The 21052-nt window shown below is 36.9% G+C and overlaps 2 protein-coding genes across 2 annotated transcripts; one reads left to right on the top strand and one right to left on the bottom strand.

Moving 5' to 3' along the window:
* Nucleotides 1-876: 876 nt before the first annotated feature.
* Nucleotides 877-2602, bottom strand: LOC132628082 (B-box zinc finger protein 21-like). Its single transcript, XM_060343788.1, has 3 exons — nucleotides 2122-2602; nucleotides 1548-1958; nucleotides 877-1453 (listed from the first exon to the last, which is right to left on the bottom strand). The coding sequence occupies exons 1-3, from the start codon at nucleotides 2305-2307 to the stop codon at nucleotides 1148-1150; spliced, it is 903 nt and encodes a 300-aa protein (XP_060199771.1). The 5' UTR covers nucleotides 2308-2602; the 3' UTR covers nucleotides 877-1147.
* Nucleotides 2603-19273: 16671 nt separating this feature from the next.
* On the top strand, nucleotides 19274-20585 carry LOC132623724 (probable sucrose-phosphate synthase). Its single transcript, XM_060338531.1, has 2 exons — nucleotides 19274-19677; nucleotides 19783-20585. Exons 1-2 carry the CDS (start codon nucleotides 19636-19638, stop codon nucleotides 20284-20286), a joined length of 546 nt encoding a protein of 181 aa, XP_060194514.1. The 5' UTR covers nucleotides 19274-19635; the 3' UTR covers nucleotides 20287-20585.
* Nucleotides 20586-21052: the final 467 nt, after the last annotated feature.

Below are 21052 nucleotides of genomic sequence, written 5' to 3'. Positions count from 1 at the left end.
GATTAGTAATGTTGATGTATGAAAAATCATGAGTAGGCTGTGAATATGAATGTACGATAGGAGGTGTCCGGTGGGGTAGCACCGGGTGCCCGTCATGGCCCTCCGGTTGGGTCGTGACATACTGACTCACCCTCGTTTCTAATTTTTAATTTCCAAGTTGAATTGTATTTGTCTAGATTACTTACCTTAAATTGTGTAGATTTTGCTCGAGTTTACTACTCCTAATTAGAATTTAGACAATACTTGAATTTGCGACCTCTCTATAAAATTTTGACATGCAAGTTGTAGGTAAAACTGATTAAGAATTAGCAGTAGTATAACAGATTTTATTTACAAAATTTTAACATTTGGCAGTTGCATTTTCAACTTGCTCTAAATGCTCCACACAGAGACACACACACACCCCTAATTAAGATGCAGCCAGTAACCGGACTAACAATAAAGTCCAATAATGAGAATGGATTTGGGTCCAAAGTCGAAAAAGGGATCTAAATATTGGGACCAAAGTTACTAATTTTACTGAATTCCAATATTATTAGTCCCTACATGGCCGCTACATCCATCCGAATTTGCCAGTCTGGCCTTCTTATCTGATAACAATCATTTTGCAGTACACTATCACCCTCTTGGAAGCTCTTGTTGGTCTTATTCCCAGACCAAAAGGGATAACTAAAAGTTCTTTAAGTGCCTTTCTTAACTGTCACTTCTTTGACTCATTCATATAAACATATTAGACTTTCATGATTGTCCTAGTGGAGATCAGTTAGTCCATTGTAAAAGGCTTTTCAAACGAGATCGATAAAATATTAACACAAGATTGCGATTTTTGTAGCTTATAACTAATCATAGGAAGATCATTGAAATACGACATGCATGTGATTGTGTCTGTAGGTCCAGTCCAACGTTGATACATATTTTATGGTTCCACTTCATGGGATTCAACAAAACATAAAAGATATTTACAACGCAAAAGAGGCCCTTTGCACTAGCACAATAATTTCAAGAACACAACAAACCAAGTTGTATTGAGAACAAAAGAGAAGTGGTGTTCAATTTTTTTTCTTTTCATTTTTTTTTTTTTTTGCTCAAACTAAATCAACAAAAGGCAAAAATACCCAAAATTAAAGAAAAAGATAATTAGATCTAACTACCAAAGAGTTCTTGATCTTTTGAAGGAAGTGGAAGATGATGGGCTGATCTGTGGAACAGCAAAAGAGTTGTCAAGATCTCTCCACTTTCTACTAGACTTGTTACTTGTAACCTCCTTTGAATTCTTGAATTCAATTTGCCCCCCAAAGTTTATATTTTGAGGAAAAATTTGTGTCTGATTTTGCTGATGAGTAGGAGCTGGAGGGGCTTGAGGGACCCAAATACCTATACTTTCTGGTGAGAATGAATTTAGAGTGCTCTCAATTTCAGTATCCCAAATTGGAAACACATCATTATCACCAATCTACAAAACCAAAAAAAAAAAATAGATCAGACAATTGGACTTCAAAGTTTCACACAATTGAGCAATAGAAATGAAAGGTGAATAAAATGCAAACCTTACAAAAACCATTAGTAGGAATATTAGAGGAATTCAGAAATTCTTCAACATGCCAACCAGGTAACATCTCTAAATACTCTGATATACTACTTGTTAAACTATCTTCCCCAATATTAGCTGCCACTACCGTTTCTTGATGAACAGTACTAGAGGAAACAGAACCAGAAATAGGCAAAGGCAAAGGCTTTTTTGTTGAATCTTGATTTTTCGTAGTCAAAGAATTGGTAGATGAAGTTTCTGATGGTGATTCTGATGAAGAGTAAAGGGCAGAATTTGCTGAAATCTTGACACCAGTTAGAAGAAATCTGTTATGCTTCTGTGTATGTTCATTAGCTTTGTGTATTGAAACATCACACTCTCTGCATAAAATTGCCCTGTCTTGTTGACAAAATAAAAAAGCTCTCCTTTCCTGTAAATAAACACCAAAATAATAATAATTAATCTCTAGACCAAAGCTGTAAATTGAGTTGAACTTATTTTTGACACGGAACATAGATATAAAGATTCAAAAAAATAAAAATAAAATAGAATTAACTTTAAATTCTGAATCCGGTTCTGATTATATACTATACCTGACAGATATCGCAGACCGGGACTTGTTTAGGTGAAGGTTGAAGAAGAGAGAAACGTTGATGTTTGCTAGCAAGTTTATTGGCATGATGAACACGATGGTCACAAGTATCACAAAGGGCAGCTTCATCAGCAACACAAAAAAAAGAGGCTTCATTTTTGTTACACACATCACACTGGATCTTCATTAGATATGATATATTCTTTGCTATGGATCAAGAATGAAAAATTGTATAAGTTTTAAGAAGAAAGAAGAATAGAGAAAAGGTCCAGAAATGGAGGAGTTTTAATAAAGGAAAGATTGGGGGTTTGTGAGGAAGGGGTGCGTTGAAAATTGGTAATAAAGAGATAGAGAAGAATGGTGGTGGGATTATTTTATTATATGGTACTACTATAATAAGAAATGATAAATCTCGAAATCTTGACTGAGAAATTATATACTGTAGAAAAAAGAGCTCAGGTGCGTCAAGAATAGAAAGGTTGATTTTGTTTGTTGATTTGTTTTATCAAAGTGTGAACCCTTATATATTCTGTCTCGGTATCTTTTGTTTAATTTTTGTATCGAACATATAAATGCTTGCATAATGATTTACCAAACGACCCACAATCAAGAAAAATAAGAAATTAACAAAGCTTGTATATTTTTTTTATGTGATATTTTTTCCTGTTGATTTCGTTTAACAAAGACATATGACGACATGTCAAATAATATAACTTTCAAAAATATTTCTCATTTTTTATGCTCCGTATTCAGTCAATAATCGCCACTTAAATTGAAATAAAAGGAGTATTAAATTGCATTTTAATTTTATTTTTTGTCAGCTTAAGGTAAGATGGCAATATTCCGTTGATGCATGTTGAAGCTGTAATATAAAAAAGATATTTTCTTAAAATAATATTAGTGGGAGCCTCCACTATGTTTAAACAAATCAAAATCTTCTTAAGATTTGTAGCCAAATAGTAGTTACCAATAATTATGTCAACTAGCGTCGTCCTTCTAGTAAAAGTGTAAAAGTAATTACTTGAATTAGCTAGATTTCTTGGCTAAACGTTGCTTAATTCATATTGCCAAGAGGCCACTGAGCTAATGGTTTCTGTTGCAACACAGTTACAGGCATAAACTATAATTAATTATTAATTAATTAATTTCCATTACGAGGCGTCCTAGAAAAGTAAATGTCGGAGTGTTCTATACAATTAAACACCCTTTTTCAGATGCACTTGCCACCAGTTTTCGTACTTTTTAGTTTAGCATTATTATGATGAAAAAGCAAAAATAAGTATTGCAAATGTATTTTCTTTGATTTTTGTTATAGTATACATTATGTGTAACACATATTATGTTATTTAGCACAGTTAAGTGATGAAACATATATATAAATGATATTATGTCTTAATGTATTTATATATTTAATACATACATCAAATGTAAATAAATATTTTCAACAACCAGATGAGAATATACAGTTCACTCTTGCTTTGTATCATTATAAAATTTTACAACTCCAACACTAATTTGCCCTTGCCTTGATCTTTTTTCACTTTTAGTCCACACACAACACTTGCAATTTCAGTGACGGATTCAGAATTTACAACTTATAGGTGCTTAACTAATTTTAGTATAAATTTTACGGTGGTCACTAAGACCAAACATGGGTACTCGTTAAGGTTGGATCCATCAATCTTTTCATAAAAATCAAATCTTTTACTAGGATGTTTTATTATAAGTAGACAAACCGATCATAAAACAAATTCAAATAATATTTGAGTAAATGCAGAAGACAATTAAATACGTAGGTCTGGAAAATGCGCCTGTCATTTTTTTCGTGTCTGTCAATTAGCTAATCTAGTAAAAAAGCTCATTTTAAATATATTTTTTCTCTAATTCAATTATTCAACTTCTTGGGATACTTTATATATCAATCTTTTAAAACTAATAAGAACTTCCTACAAAAGAATAGCTTAGACATGCAAAGTATATACGTAAATAACCTTTATGCAAGAGAGCTTTGCATCCACAAGCACCCACCAAGACTTCTTCATAATGGGTGCTGATGGCTACTACGTAAACTTTTAAATTATTATTTATGCCTACCATAAAATATTTTGGCCAAAGCCAATGGGTGACGAAGCACTTAGCACCCATACCCATAGACGTAGGTCCGCCACTCACTTGCAATCGACTAGCGAGACTTTATCAATACCCCTTCTCAAATAATAAATATTCCTTTTAATTTAATTTCAATTGCCCACCCTCGCCAAAGTAATACTTTTAGCATTTGAATATTTCATTTTCCTGGTGTAAGGTTTTCTGGATATATGCATTTTCAGTTTTCATCACTGTCTAGAGAATAAAAGTTTGACTGGGTTTTGAAAATCGAAGTGCCATATATTATACACTCGTTTGTCCGATATTATAGACTATAGAGTAATAATTTATTTGATAGGCAACAACACCGAATTCAAAGACAAAATATCTCGTACTACATGGTAACCGAGAATATGAAGCATGATTATTTTTTGATCTAACTTGCATACAATTTACAAATGTTTTTTTTTTTTTTTATATTAATTCATATGTAGTATCTTTATCCGTTAGATCAGATTTGTGATGCTCATGACGGTGGGAGGGCAGGCAAGCGTGGGTTACAAAGAAGGACCGACAAACTTCTACGCTGCCAAACTTGTAAAGAAGGAGAGCATATAATACCTTGGACAAATAGTACCAAATCGGAATGCATAAGGAAAGTGAAGAGTTTTATTACACATGCTTAACACAAGTTCAAATGATACGCGTGTTGGGCTAAAATGGCCCAAAAATACTCTTGTATCCAACTCCTTATAAGTAGAGCTCATTTTTCTTTTCAGCTACCAATGTGGTACGTAACCGAAGCCCAAATGTTGTGTATGCGTATTTAAAGCTACGGGTAAAGGTTGTAAACCTGCCCATAGACGGGCAAAGACACTAAGTCAGGCTCCATGCCACACTCCACCATCTACCTACTCGTCTCGCCAAAGTTGCTGGGCTAAAACGGCCCAAAGATACTCTTAACATGATGTGATATAATCCGTTTTGGGTCAAGCCCGCACTGTTTTCCCCAAAAGGCCTCACATCATTAAAAGTATCCAACTCCTTATAAGTAGCTCGTTTTTCTTTTCAGCTACTAATGTGGTACTTTGTTCGCACACCCAACAACGCGCGCTTTCGGGCTCGATAGTGGTGTAGCCCAATGGACAAATTCGAGGGGTCTACTGACGATAATACGTGTCATAGACTTAGATTGGGACAATATTATTTACTGCGGTATTTTAGGTTACTAAAATAGGATTTCTATAGACCTGATTTAATACTCATCTTTATTTAAAACAAAATTATACAAAATCGGGTGCACATATATTGAACGCTTACTGTATTCTCGTTTAACGCATCTGACCACCGATGTGAAGCATGGAATGCTGTAAAAAGCAAGCACTATGTGTAAGAATAAAACATATTTTGGAAATACAATAGATGATTCTAAAAGGGCTTGTGCGTTTTTTGGGGGTGGTGGGGGGGGGGGGGGTGTCAGGGCATGGGCAACCAATAACTCAGGTAATAAATTAGTATGGAAGAAGAAAAAGTTTTAAGTCATATAAATGTGGAAAAAAAAGAAATTTACAAAATTAATGCAATTTAACTGGAATAGTAGGTTTTTATTTTGGGTATATGACTACTCTAATAGTAGGTTATTATCCTATTTTTCAAGTTATCATATTAGGTTTACTACCTAAACTTACTTATTATAAAGATCAACTTAATATGATAAATATGAAAAATCTGTACAAATGTAGGTCACGCACTTAAAACTCGTAAGAAAAAGATGTAGATTTACTTGGTTCTGATTAAGCCAATGGACATGTAATCCTAGTAGTCGAATGAGAATGCGTGGATTCTGTTAGTACTAAATTATTATTTGATGATCTTAACAGGATCATGGAGAGTGTTTTAGTTGATTCTTTCTCGAGTTTCAGATTTAAAAAAGAAGAATTAATCTAACATACAAGATTTGTTTATTTGGTATATTGAAAAAAAAACTAATGAGGTTTACAATCTTTCAAAAGCAACCCGCTTAAGTCTGCAAGGAGAAGAAACTTCACATTCTTGAGCGCAGCATTTTTTCGGATTATAAAATCTCCATCATGCTTTGTGTCCTTCATACCCAGAAAATCGGCACATTGGTTGCCTCTCTCTAGATCTGTTTAATAGTGGCCTGATGATATTCAATAAATATCTACAATCTTCAATGATAGCCCTGATATGATGATGTTAAATGTTCTCATCCTTAATAAACTTGAGAAGACAGTCAGTTTCTACCTTTACTTCTTGGCAGCCCATTATCTTAGCTACGTTTAGCCCTTTCTTTATGCTCCACAATTTTGTAGTAAGGTTGGACGTAGTTATCACCTTACCGGAGTATCCCAACGGCCATTTTCCTTGATCATCTCTAAAGATTTCTCCAAAAATAGCATCTTTAGGCCGTGTCTTGACACTACCATCAATATTCAACTTTATCTTTCCTGCACAAGGAAAAACCAAGCGATTAGTTTGGCTTCTTTAGAAGTAGAAGCATATGAGTTAATAGATTTAGATTGAAAGCTAGACCAAAAAAAAAAAAAAAAGATGTAGATTGAGATGAAATCTCTGAAAACTTTATTTAATTTCATATTCCCCGCCTTGCTATATATTCCTCAAATAATATAACCTTATAATTATATGCATCACCATGTGGATCCTTGCTCGTTGCTTCCTAGCTACTAGTTTATTATGTTCTTGATTTCTTCGTACAATATATAATGGGGGTAAAATACTATTTTCTATAATGAGGTGATTATGTCATGCATGACATATTCAACGACAAATATTAGTAGGATCCTTTCGTTTTACATCTTTCAATTATTTATAATGTTATTTCACAAGTACTGAGTAGAATATTATTGTTATTATTATTTTATTTGGCTTTTGGTTTTAGGTACAATAATGTTCCTCTCCTTCAGCACACAGTTCAGAAGCTCCCTTAACCTTTTAAGACAGGATTATTGGCACCTAAGACATTTTTTTTATGTCACTCTCTAAGCTTTGTCTATGTTAACTTAGCGGGCTAAATATTGCCTTTAAAATGATATCTTCTTGTACATTAGATAAATTTAACCCACTGAACTAATATAAACATATAATTTCGATCCTAGTAGCTCTTTCTTCATTGATTTGTTGCGGGTATTTTGATCGTCTTTTAGAATTAAATCAGGTAATATTAATTTATTTTTAAGGAAAATTTAGATATTTCAAAATATAGGATAACACTATAAGTGTCATTAATTAGTGAAAGAATTATTTTCCGTAGTTTCCTTTCATTCCTTAAATTGGTTAATATACAAAAATATCCTACCTAAAATAGGAGAGTATAAAATATTACAAAATATTCTAACCTAAATAAGAGATTACAAAATATTACAAAATATTTACATAATCTATCACACCCCCGCAGTGGAAACGGGAGGTTTACGAACGCTGAGACTGTCTCGAAAATCTTCAAAAAGGACCTGAGGAAGACCTTTAGTGAAAATATCTGCAATCTGATATCGGGACGGGACATGAAAGACTCGAACTTGTCCCCGCGCAACCTTCTCACGCACAAATGAATGTCCATCTCAATATGTTTGGTATGTTGATGTTGCACCGGATTACCAGACAGATATATGGCACTCACCTTGTCACAATATACCAACGTAGCTTTGCGAACCGGACAATGTAGTTCCAATAAAAGATTGCGAATCTAGCAAGACTCAGAGACAACATTAGCCACACCTCGATACTCTGCTTCAGCGCTAGACCAAGAAAGAGTTGGTTGTCGCTTTGACGACCAAGAAATTAAGTTGTCACCCAAAAATACACAATACCCCGACGTAGAACGACGAGTGTCCGGACAGCCACCCCAATCTGCATCGGTGTAGGAGACAAGGTCGGTGATCGATGAGGGGTAGAGATGCAATCCGTGATCAAGAGTGCCCTGAACATACCGCACAATCCGCTTAAGAGCATGCATATGATCGTCCTGCGGATCATGCATATGTAAGCACACTGTTACACCCCGGAAAAATTTCGCGTTACCAAAAACTGTAGACGGCTTAGTATGGGCCAAAGGGAGAGTAAAGTTACGTCAGGATTAAAGAGGTTAAGCTTGCGAGGCTTCGAAAGAAAGCTAGGCAATGTTTGATACAAAATTTTGGTTTAAATGGAAGAAATGAAATGTTCTAGTATATTAAGAGTTTTGGGGTAAAACAAAGTTTGAAGTGAAGTTCAGGAAGTCTGGTTTCCAACGCAACAAACGGATCCTCAATCGGACATCGGGGTAAGGAGATATGGACATTACAAGTTGGATGGGCAAGCCAGGAAAAATGGTCTGCGCGAACGCGCCAGAGAGTGGCGCGAACGCGCAGAAGGCCAAAGGGCCAATACAGCGCGAACGCGCCCCCACGTGGCGCGAACGCGCTGAACAAAAATTTGAAAATCAAGTTCGGAATGAAGGTTGTGTTATAAGAAGGTAATAATAGCATATATATGACATTTGGAGACCATACAGTGTAAATTAGTTCATATGTTAATTGACAAAAAGTCCTCGTTGTTGCAGGCTAAGTGGGGCCCACATGTCGGAGTTTTATAAATGACATATGAAGATACATACAAGTAGTACATGGAAAGTTGAGTAAGTCCTAAGAAGGACCCATAAGCCAAAAATGGGCATAAGCCCTCCAAAAGGACGATTTAAGGAAACATTTTCGGATGATCTGACTTGTAAGGGCAAAAACGGCATTATAAGTTTGGAATTTGGGAAAACCCCCAGAAATAAAAGTTATAGATAATTGAAAGAGCTTTCAAACCATAGGTCGTGGGCCCACATACGATATCGGTATCAAGAGTTATGACCGTTTTACTGAACGAACATCCAGTCAGAAAATTTAACCCTGCGCGAACGCGCCCAAAGGGGGCGCGAACGCGCAGAAGGAATTTATTTAACTCTGCGCGATCGCGCTGAACACTTTTCCAGCTGCTTCTGGCAGCTTCCAAAACAATTATAAAGAGGGGGAGGCCCCCTCATTTTCAGCCCAAAACCCCGAAAAACACCCCAAAAACTCTCCAAAAATCTGGAGAGTTCTCCCAACCCTCCACCAAAAGTTTGCCCAAACCAGGTATAAATTCCAAATTTCAGTCCGGGGAGCGTATAATTATTGGTGCAGAATCGTATAACAGTGTGTGGTGGCCTAAATTTAGCGTGGAAAAGTGGAGATTAAGCAATATTAAAGGGAGAAAGGTATGAATCTCTTTCTAATTGTGCTAATACCGGTTTATTTATGAAGAATACGCGATTAAATAATTGTATACTGAGTTAATTAGTTATGAAAGTTGGAAAACAGCGTGTGGGCTGTTTTATGAGATATTTTGGAGTTGAAAACATTATAATTGATGTTGGTATTGTTGTTGTTGTTATTGGCTGCTGAATTAAAAATTTGGGCTAGGCATATAAACAGGGGAGATGCTGCCCGATTTTCGGCAGAATATAAAATAGTATAATTTGAATTATGGTACAAGTGTACGATGAAAAGGCTAACATTAGTGTGAATTATCTTAAATGTAGACTTACAAGCTCGGACACATAAGCGTAGCTAATAGGACGTGGAGCAGGTATGTTAAGGCTCGTCCCTTTCTTTCAAAGGCATGATTCCTAACGTTATGAATTTATAGATGTTCCATATTTTCCTTGTCTTTAAAGGTTAGAAGTCTATGGTTCCAAGGCAATGATTATTTTTCCGATAACCCGTCAATGTCTTCCAAAATGTCCGTATTTTTTTTCAAAACAAAAGGTTTATGGTTTTGTAAGCTTTTATAACAATGATGATGGATGTGTTTTATAATGACAATGATGAAGTCAAAAATGAGAAAATGTCTACGATAGATACGTTGACGATATGTTCCTACCATGAATATGGCAATATGAGGTTTATGATTTTACTATATGTTTTCTCTTAACGCTACTCTTTATTGATAGCCTCGCCTTATAATTTTAGTTCCTTCAAGGTGAGACATGGCGATTATGATTATTCCATAATATAATCGGAGGTTACCGACCTTACGTCACCCCGATAGACTTATAGCATTTCTTGGGCTCTCCTGTATGCTGCTCATATGATATATGTATATGTATATGGGAAAAAGGGGCCAGAGCGCTATAGACGCTGATATATAAACATGATACATGTATATGCATATGGGGTAAGGGGAAAGGTAAGGCGCTATAGACGCACAACCACCTGATCAGTTGGAGTATGATACATGATATCGTCCCGGACGCGGGATGCCCGGACGCGGGATATATGGGCGAGCCGACGTATTTCGGCGCTATGACATGACATGACATGATATGATATGATATGATATGATATGATATGATATGATATGATATGATATGACCAGGTAAGTATGCATGGCATCCGCCTAAGCGACACTCATATGTACAGGTTACTCTTTATGTTATGACATGTTCTATGTTCCATACAGTTATTATTCATGCCTTACATACCCAGTACATTGCTCGTACTGACCCCCTCTTTCTTCGGGGGCTGCGTTTCATGCCGCGCAGGTACACCCAGGTGAGTTGAAGCTAATATAGAAGATATTCCAGCAGAGTTGGCAAGCTCCACTTGTTCCTGGAGTGTTACCGAGTCAGAGTACATGTACCATGATGTCCGATAAATGTTAGAGACTTTGCAGACAGAGTCGTGGGTATAGGATGTCGGTATTGTGAACGGCTCCACTAGCCTATGTGTCATTTTATGTTATGTTATAAAGTCCATATGATCACAGATTATATTGATTGAGTACGATGGAAAAAAAAATGAAAGCTTTACTATGTTTTCCACTCCTTATTAATGCAAGAGTCTAAGGAAATTAAGTACGTAATAAGAGTCAGCGGGTTCGCTCGGCTCCGAGTATGGGGTCGGGTGCCCATCACACCCTAGTAAAGTCGAGGTGTGACACACACCTGTTGGACAACATATGAAATATCTAGTCTCGTGAAAGTGAGATACTGAAGAGCACCTGCGAGACTACGATAATGAGTGGGATCTTCATAAGGAGCACCCGAAGTAGCACTGACCTTCGGTTTTGTGTCAACCGGAGTGAGAGAGGGCTTGCAAGATGAAATACCCGCGCGATCAATGATTTCCTCAGCATACTTACGTTGAGAGAGGAACATCCCCCCCCTTGTGACGGGTCACAGCAATGCCAAGAAAATAATTCAAAGGACCTAAATCCTTCATAGCAAATTCGGAACCAAGCCTATCCATGATGGAACGACGGAGAGCGTCTGAGGATGCAGTGAGTATAATATCATCAACATATAGTAAAATGTATGCCATTTCAGTCCCCCCATGGTAGATGAACAAATAATTATCAAACCTGCTATTAGAGAAGCCAAGGGAAAACACAAAATCTGCAAAACGTCTATACCAAGCACATGATCCTGCTTAAGCCCATAGAGAGACTTACGCAATAGGCAAACATAATCAGGATGTGTACGATCCCGAAAACCCATAGGTTGATGTATATACACAGTTTCCTTGAGCTCACCGTGAAGAAAAGCATTCTTCACATCCAGTTGATGTATAGGCCAATGCTTTGACAACGAAAGACTAATAATAGTGCGGATAGTTGCCGGTTTCACCACCGGATTGAACGTCTCACCACAGTCAATGCCAACCTGCTGAGTTTTGCCATCACCTACAAGTCGGGCTTTATGCCTCTCAAAATCACCATTAGACTTTTCTTTATGAGTAAAAATTCACATAAAACGAATAACATTAACATTAGGTGGACGGGGGACCAAATCCCACGTCTTATTCCTAACAAGAGCATCAAATTCATCATTCATAGCCATTTTCCAATTCGGGTCACGAAGAGCGGCCAATGGGTTACGAGGTAGAGGAGATTTCGTAACCGTGGTATGTAAGTTAAACTGACGTTTAGGCTTGACAATACCTCGTTGGCTGCGGGTGACCATGGTGGGACGGGGAGTGGGGATAGGCGGCTGGACAGTAGCAAGGGGACGAGGGCTGGCAGTCGGGCTAGCTGGGGCTGCCTCACCGTGGGACCAGCAGCGGTGACGGGAGGCAGTGGAGGAGCAGTGGGCTGCTGGGCAGCAGACGGGGAGGCAGTGGAGGGGGTAGGTCCGGATTTTTGGAGGTGATGAAAAATATAAGGGTAGATCCTGTAACACCCCGTACCTTTAACCTATGCTTTGACCATGATCCTAGACTTAGAAAATCAGATAAAGAATGTGGGAATTGGAATTTCCCTGTTCAGTTGTAAGATGGTGGTTTACGCCCATGAACAGTGACTGTATTTTAGTATATGGCCCGTATTTCAAGTCGTAAACTAGTACCAAAGATTTCTGAGCATTCTGGAATTTGACATTTGGAGGCTACATTGTTAAAAACGGACCGTATTTCAAAATACGGCCTGTATTTAAAAATACGGTCCGTATTTCAAAACGTATCTGGAATTTCGGAAAACTTCCTTCATGAAAGTTGTAAAGCTTTGAAATACCTTTCTAACGGTATATTATGGGGGTCAAACGGACATCTATGCAAAGAGTTATGACCATTTTACTGAAGAGACGCAGTGTAGTCTGTATTTCAAAATACGGCTAGTATTTAACTTGGCCGAAAATCCAATTTTTCCCGAACAATATATATTCGTCCGTATTAGTTCACATCATTATTTTTCATTCCTTCAAGCCTTAGAACGACCTCGTACCGTCCTCCATCATCAAGAACACCAAGGTAAGCCCACTCTAATTATTCCAACTCAATTCTAACATATATTCTAATAATCTAAGCAAGAAATTATTGTCCCTAATCTAGGGTGTTCAAGAAAACCCATCTCAAGGTTCAAGAATCAAGATTTAGGAAATCTTCTTCAAAACTCAAGTCTCTAATTCAAGTTTTGGAGCAATTAAGGTATATAGAACTTCCATCCACATGTGGGAATCTCTACGTTCTTCCCCATGCTCCGTTTCTTGATATCCATGAAGTTCAAACCCTAGGGCATTAAACCCAACATATTGGTAGCCCGTATTTATGTATTTATGTACATGAATTTTGTATCTATATTCGTTATTGTATTCCTAATCTTCCATTACAGTTATTAGGAACCCTAGCTTAATCCATGAATCATGAATTCTTCCTCATGTGTTCTCATTATGTTTATATGAAACTTTATGATTTTATGTAGCAAGTTACAAGCATGTTTTCAAGTCAATTATATATATATAATTATGAACTATTGTTATTACTCATGAATCAAGAACATGTTTTGCAAGACTATGACAAGTTATCTCATGAAACCATATTACAAGATATTTCATGAAACCATGTTTACAAGTTATTTCATGAAACCATGTTTACAAGATATTTCATGAAACCATGTTACAAGTTATTTCGTGAAATCATGATTACAAGTTATTTCACGAAAATCATGGGCTTCTTAGTCAACTATATCATGTTCATGTTTTTGGGAATTGCTTAGTTAACCGAGAAGGCTCAGATAGCCTGAAACTACGTTGCCACCGTAGGATAAGGGTTGTCAGCAAGGAGGCAACACCTTCATTATGCAGTTTGGATCCTTACATGCTTATTATTACTTAAATCTCATACCCCTGGCAAGGTGTGAGTGTTCTGCTGGTAGGACGCAAGTACCAGAATCATGTTGTCGGTTATATTATAGCGTTCCCCACGTTACAAGCAGTTTTACATACATGCATTTCCATTGATTTAATGTTTTCAGACTTTACTCACATTTCATGCTCATGTTCAAGTTACATTCAGTTTCAGTTCATGTCCTATACCTATGTTATGCCATGTTTTTCATTTCAGCAGGTTTTACATACTAGTACTATTCACCATGTACTAACATCCCTTTTGCCCGGGGCCTGCACTTCACGGTGCAGATACCGGTTTTCAGGAGCATACACCTGCGCAGTAGGATCACTTCAGCTATCAGCTTATTTGTGACCCCCACTGCTCTCGGGGTTCAACATGGAGTTTGCATTAGTATTCAGTTATGGTAGTCCAGGCCATGTCCTGGTAGTTAGTATTAAAACATGTTTTAGAGGTTTCATAGACAAATGTTAGTTCACAGAGTCAGTTATGTTTTCATGCGTGCATACTATTACGTTTTCATGATTTTTCATGCTATGAGATAACTTCAAGACTTTATTCTGCAAATTACATTTTCATGATTCATTTAAATTGCAGCATATAGATTATATTGTTTTGATGCCCATGTTGACAAACAAGCCATGAGGTTCGCTCGGACACATGTAAGCAAGACCCGAGTGCCGTGTTACGCCCAGGCCATGGTTCGGGGCGTGACAGATCCTTTCATCCAAAAAATCGTATGTATAGGGTTGAGGAGTAGGAAAGTTAGCAAAGGGAAACTGAGTCTCATCGAAAACAACATGATGACTAAGGATGATCTTATGTGATGATAAGTCATAGCATTTGTAGCCTCGATGGTTCTATGGGTACCCCAAAAATACACAAGGTGTAGACCGGGCCTGCAACTTATGAATCGTAGTTGACGGGAAAAGAGGGTTGCACAAACACCCAAAGACCCGAAGGTGCGAGTACATAGGTTCCTTATGATATAGAGCATGGAGGGGATACTTATGGTTCAATAACTTGCTTGGTAAAATATTGAGTAGGTAAGTTGCCATTTGCAATGCATGATGCCAAAAGGAAGGCGGAAGACAAGCGTGGGCAAGAAGAGTGTGCACGACATTATTGATAGACCGAATCTTCCTTTCGACCTTCCCATTTTGTGAGGACGTATGAGGACAAGAAAGACGGAAATACATCCCATTCGACTCACAAAGACGCCAAAAATCATTATTTTCATATTCTTTCCCATTATCACATTGGACATTTTTTATTTATCGTTCAAAATGCGTTCGGACATGGGCCCGAAATTCTAAAAACTTAGCAAAGACATCAGATTTCCTAGCTAAGGGAAAAGTCCACAAATATTTCTAGAAATCATCCAAGAAAAGAACATAATATCGATGACCAATGGAACTTAAGACAGGAGAAGTCCATAAATCACTATGAATAATATCAAAAGGCATACAAGTGTTCGAATTAGACGGAACAAAAGGCAACTTAATATGTTTTCCAAGCACGCAAGAACGACAAATACTAGAGCAACTAGAATTATTACATTCAATGCTTTTATTGATCCTAAGAGAATTCCAAACTAACGTTCCCGGGTGACCCAAACGATCATGCCAAAGAGAAGAAGACAAAGCAGCAAAGGTTGATTGAGAATTGGCTGTGTTTGTGATGGTGGTAGTGATGGGACATAGATCGCCCCGGCTCTCACATCTCATTAGTGGCATCCCCGTCTGAAAATCCTTCACAGAGAACCCATATGGATCAAAATTAACAGACACAGAGTTATCAGTAGTGAACTTTCTAACATAGATTAAGTTTTTAATGAGTTTTGGGGCGCGGAGGACATTTTTCAACGATAAAGGAGGGTTTGGGGGAGGCAAATGAGTATGACCACAACCGTGAATTGGAATTGAATGACCATTACCAACAACAATACCATGATGATGATTGCTCAAATAGAATAAGACGAGAGATTACCATTCGTGGATGTCATGTGAGATGTGGCACCGGTGTTCATGTACCACTTCTAGCCCGGAGGATTCATAGTCATCGTATGCATTGCCGATTCGATGTCCGTGGGAGCATAAGACGGGGCATACATCTGCTGAAACGGGGCAGCAGCATACGCCTGCTGCGGAGGCTGGGGAGCAGGGCCGAGATTGCCCGGCTGTTTGGCCGAGGGCCCTTGCGAAGACGTCGGCCAAGTTGATGGATACGGGCAAGGTGGCACGGCCCATTGTGGCATCCATCCCCAAGCATAATTTGGAAGCTGCCTGGCGGTGGCTGGTGATTTCTGCCATTGGGACCTCGGCTGCAACCACGGCTGCCTTTGCCGCTAGCGTTGCCACGGCCAGCGCCGTTCTGACGACCAGAATTGTGGCCTTTGTTGTTGTTGTTGTTGTTTTTGCCCTTGTTATTCACAGCATGACCAGACGAATGAGTAGTATCAAAAAAAGAAGTCGAACCCTCACCACCTGTGGCAGCCACCATCGCCGAAGGAGTAGAGTGGGCCGCCTGCATCGCCTGTTCTCGTTCCTCCAGAATGAGTGAGGAGCGCACCTCGGTGAAAGGAGGCAATGGTTTTCTGTGATGAATCTGCGTTCCCACACCCTTAAATGCGTCGGTGAGACCCGAAACAAGCTGAAGAACAAGGCGGGAATTGGAAACCGGAGCCCCCACATTTTTTAACTAATCGGAGATGCTTTTGACAATACGCAGACGCGTTCGGGAAGTCTTCCATCCTAGTTGTGGAAAACTCTTGTTCGAGCATAACGGCACGGGAGTTTTGATGGTCCTGGAAGATGTCACGCAAGCGATCCCAGGCTTCCATGGCCGTTGCTCCAGGTTCAAGAATAGTAGTAAGGAGGTCATTCGAAATTGTGGAATAAATCCACTGGAGCACAGTCGCATCAAGGGTCGACCAAAGTTCTTTGTCGTCATCGGAGGGAGAGGCTGCCTGCTTCCCTTTCTCTGGTGTGATGATATGGTGTATGACCCTATGGGATATGGCGTGGATTCTAAACAATTCCGCCCATGTGCCGTATTGTGCATTCTCCATTTCAAGAACCACAAGAATGTGATTACAGATGTTGGAGACGGCAAAAGCGGGGTGGAAGGATGATTTAGAGGCGGACATGGTGGCGGAAAAAGGTGGCAGCCGACGGAGCTAGGGCAGCGGAGAGGAGAGAGGAGAGGAAAAAAAAAACCCTAGACTGCTGATACCATGAAAGAATTATTTTCCGTAGTTTCCTTTCATTCCTTGAATTGGTTAATATACAAAAATATCCTACCTAAAATAGGAGAGTATAAAATATTACAAAATATTCTAACCTAAATAAGAGATTACAAAATATTACAAAATATTTACATAATCTATCAATTAGCTCACATCAAAATGACGCGAGAATACATTTATAGATATTAATCAATTGTTCTCTTCAAATTCGGGAAGAGAAGGTGAATAATATATGAGGACCAAATGGTAATTAGGTCTTCTTCATTGATTTTAAGCCATATACATTGATAGTGTAAAAAAATTGTGCAATTAATGCAATTTAATCGTTTATGACAAGTTATTTCTCCAGGTTCTTATATCAAGCCTAATGTGAAAAGTACTCCATAGACCAGGTAGCACATGTTAAAATAAAATTGGCTAATAATGAGGATTCACTTATTAACATCCTTATAGTTACTAATATAATTGTCGAGTAAAGCTTCAATATTAACCTGTGGTAGAACATGTTATGGGATTCACATTTTCCATTTTGGATCATTGCAACATACTCAGTGTATTTTCCACCTTCATATTTATCAACTCTAAAACTTTAACTTGTCTTGCCAAAGAGAGAGAAACACGTTAAAAAATTGCCATACATACATATATATATATATATATATATATATATATATATATATATATATATATATATATATATGCATAGAAGAATGAATTTTGAAAGCTAAAGTTGTATATTTCAATTGAATAAAAAGTTTGAAATTTTGTGAGTGAAAAAATTTATTGATTTTCAAACTTGAAAAACTCATATTCAACTCAAGCAAAAAATCATTTCGTTATATAATTAAATAATGTTTTGAAGAAAACAATTCTATTACTAAACGGCTACTTAATGTCCCTTAATTAGAATGGTTGAAAAGCAAATATTTCGACGCATTGGCGAAGGTTTGTGGGATCCAGATATGTTTCTTTAAGCGCAAGAAATTAATTAAAAAGGTTCAGAAATAATTGGCCAATTGGTACATGTGTCAAATTAATGTAATTAATTAAGAAGGAGATAATGCGAGAAAACTTTGATAACTTTGATTGTATAATACACTTTTATTTATTTATTTTATTAATAAAAGCAAAAGGTGGACAGCTCACAGAAGAAGACAAATAACACTTTTTGGAGAAAAGATTGAGCTAGATTTTTGCCTACTTTTATGCTAAATAAATTAAATACACTACTCCGTAGTGGGCAATAGAATATGGTGGAACATGACTTATCACTCGTTACTCGTGAGATGTCGGCATTTATTTACTGTCCATTTATTTAGAAATTTCTCAAAAAAGAAATCAAATAAATATCAAAGATAGATTTATAAAAAAAAAAAAAAAGTGTATCATAAATATTCTTTAAAAGCGTAATTACTAGTGTAGACACTCAATTTTTTTTTATTTTTTTTACTAAAAGCGTCTTGAAAAGATATAATTTTAAGATCATGATTCAAAGATTATTTTGATACATTACATTACATTTTTGGTTTAAGATCACAAGGTTCAAATTTTTTTCTTATTTTCCTAAACTTCATATTTAGTAAAACTAATACACTTAAACTAAAAACATAGAGAGAAATTAACGAGAAAATAGAAACAACGAAAATTAAAGATATAATACAAGAAAATTGGCTTCCTTAACAATAATCAACACATGGAACTAGAAACTGGGAAATACCAATTACCAAATAATCTATAAGAAGAACGTAGATTTGCAACAAGCGACATAGGAAATTTGTACCGACTAATTCAAACACCGAATGGAAAGTATGAAAAATTATAAAAAGAAAAATCGCATTTTTCTTGTAGTGTGCCCTTTCCATCTCCAATCTACAACCCATTAAGACGCATAGAAATGTAGAGGGAAAAGTGATTGTTAAGAAAAAATAATAAAATAGACGATCTGACAAATTATAGGAACTTGCTGCGATTATTAATGCACTTGTGGAGAAAAAGACTCATAGTAGCAAAAAAAGCCATTGTACCTTGAAAAACGTCGCCATTTGTTCTACAATAGGAAGAGTCCACCTCGCTCGTCTGATCCTCCAGCCCCATGTTTACTTTAATTTGGCCATATGAGTACTAATCAATGGATATATAAAAGGAAAATTAAAGGAGTGTCCTAGTCCTTGTTGAATACTCACAATATCTTGAAAAATATATAGTATTTATCTTTAGAGAATTCGTCACTTTTGTAGGAAGAAAAAAAAAAAAATTGAACCAAACTAACACAAAAAAAAAAAAAAAAAAAAAAAGGTTTCACGCACTAATTTAATGCGTGAAAGGACCAGACTGCAAAAATAAAAGTTTGGCCTTTCACACACGAAATTCGTGCGTGAATGAAGCCAACAAAAACTCATGCGTGAATAGTGTACTAAATTAGTACTAAATTGTTGTTCTTCATCATAAGTTGGCAAGTCTTCTTTATTGACTTGTGCACTTATCTCCCTTGCAACAGGCAGCAGCCTATGGTCTCCCAATGGTTGCCACAAAAAATGGAGGACCTGTTGATATACATAGGGTATGCTGTTGCATTTATGTCATATACTGCCTTTGATGCCTTCCATCCTGTTCTGACTAGCTTCCAACCAAATTAGATTCAAATTGATCTTCGACCTATTTGCAGGTTCTTGACAATGGTCTCTTAGTGGATCCCCATGATCAGCAGGCAATCGCTGATGCTCTTTTGAAGTTGGTTGCTGATAAGCAATTGTGGGCTAAATGCAGGGCAAATGGATTTAAAAATATCCACCTTTTCTCATGGCCTGAGCACTGTAAAACTTATCTTTCCCGGATAGCTAGCTGCAAACCAAGGCAACCACGCTGGCTGAGATTCGATGATGATGATGATGAAAATTCAGAAACAGATTCACCTAGTGATTCGTTGAGAGATATTCATGATATATCTCTGAATTTGAGATTTTCATTAGATGGTGAAAAGAATGATAATAAAGAAAATGCTGATAATACATTAGACCCCGAAGCTCGAAAGAGCAAGTTAGAGAATGCTGTTTTGTCCTGGTCTAAGGGTGCACTGAAGAGCACACCAAAAACTTGGTCGTCAGATAAGGCCGACCAGAACTCTGGTGCTGGTAAATTCCCAGCGATAAGGAGGAGAAGACATATTTAGTACTAATTTAGTACACTATTCACGGATGAGTTTTTGTTGGCCTCATTCACGCATGAATTTCGTGCTTGAAAGGCCAAACTTTTATTTTTGCAGTTCGATCCTTTCACGCACTAAATTAGTGTGTGAAACCTACTTATGTTTTTTTTTTTTTTGTGTTAGTTTGATTCAACTTTTTATTTTTATCCTACAAAAGTCGCGGATTCATCTTTAGAGGGTTCTTTGCATTTTGGACCTTTTTGTATGCTTTATTTTGCAATTCACACCCTATCTTATTTTTCTTAACGATAAGCATTTTACTTTCTTTATTTTCTAATAAAATTATAAAAGACGTGTTTGTTTTAAATATTTACAAAGGTAAAATAGATAAAACACATTAAAATTTTCCCGGTGTTACCTCAAATATTATTTTCTTTTTGAATTTTTTTTTACCAGATATAAGAATTTAAGCCCACTAATTAGGTGAAACTATCTTGTCACGTAATACGACTGCCACCGGAATGGTAAAAACAACCGTTAAGGATAAAACAATTATGTTATAAAATTTATTTATTGATTTGAACTCGTGAAAATTAATTATCTTGCTGATTCACAAATGTAGTGGAATAGAACGTCTATTCAGTGATGGACTCCAACATGCGCAAGTTTCTGAGATATTATCCGGGTGGATTGTTTCTAATCAGTGTTAGCACTTATCTGTGGCCATTAATTTAAATGTTTGACGTGTAGTTTATTGTGATTTTCTAAATCTTAAAATTATTATATCATT

Source organism: Lycium barbarum, chromosome 2 (assembly GCF_019175385.1).
Source record: "Lycium barbarum isolate Lr01 chromosome 2, ASM1917538v2, whole genome shotgun sequence".
NCBI classification, from domain to species: domain Eukaryota; kingdom Viridiplantae; phylum Streptophyta; class Magnoliopsida; order Solanales; family Solanaceae; genus Lycium; species Lycium barbarum.
The sequence above is the reverse complement of the archived record's forward strand: the minus strand, read 5'-3'. Positions and strand labels throughout refer to the sequence as shown.

Excerpts from the sequence above, each read along its gene's own strand:
- LOC132628082 (XM_060343788.1), bottom strand. The coding sequence starts at position 2,307 with ATGAAGATCCAGTGTGATGTGTGTAACAAAAATGAAGCCTCTTTTTTT. Across the intron at positions 1,959-2,121 it reads CGGTCTGCGATATCTGTCAG|GAAAGGAGAGCTTTTTTATT; the intron begins GTATAGTATATA and ends GTTTATTTACAG. Across the intron at positions 1,454-1,547 it reads CTACTAATGGTTTTTGTAAG|ATTGGTGATAATGATGTGTT; the intron begins GTTTGCATTTTA and ends TTGGTTTTGTAG.
- LOC132623724 (XM_060338531.1), top strand. The coding sequence starts at position 19,636 with ATGGTTGCCACAAAAAATGGAGGACCTGTTGATATACATAGG. Across the intron at positions 19,678-19,782 it reads GACCTGTTGATATACATAGG|GTTCTTGACAATGGTCTCTT; the intron begins GTATGCTGTTGC and ends ACCTATTTGCAG.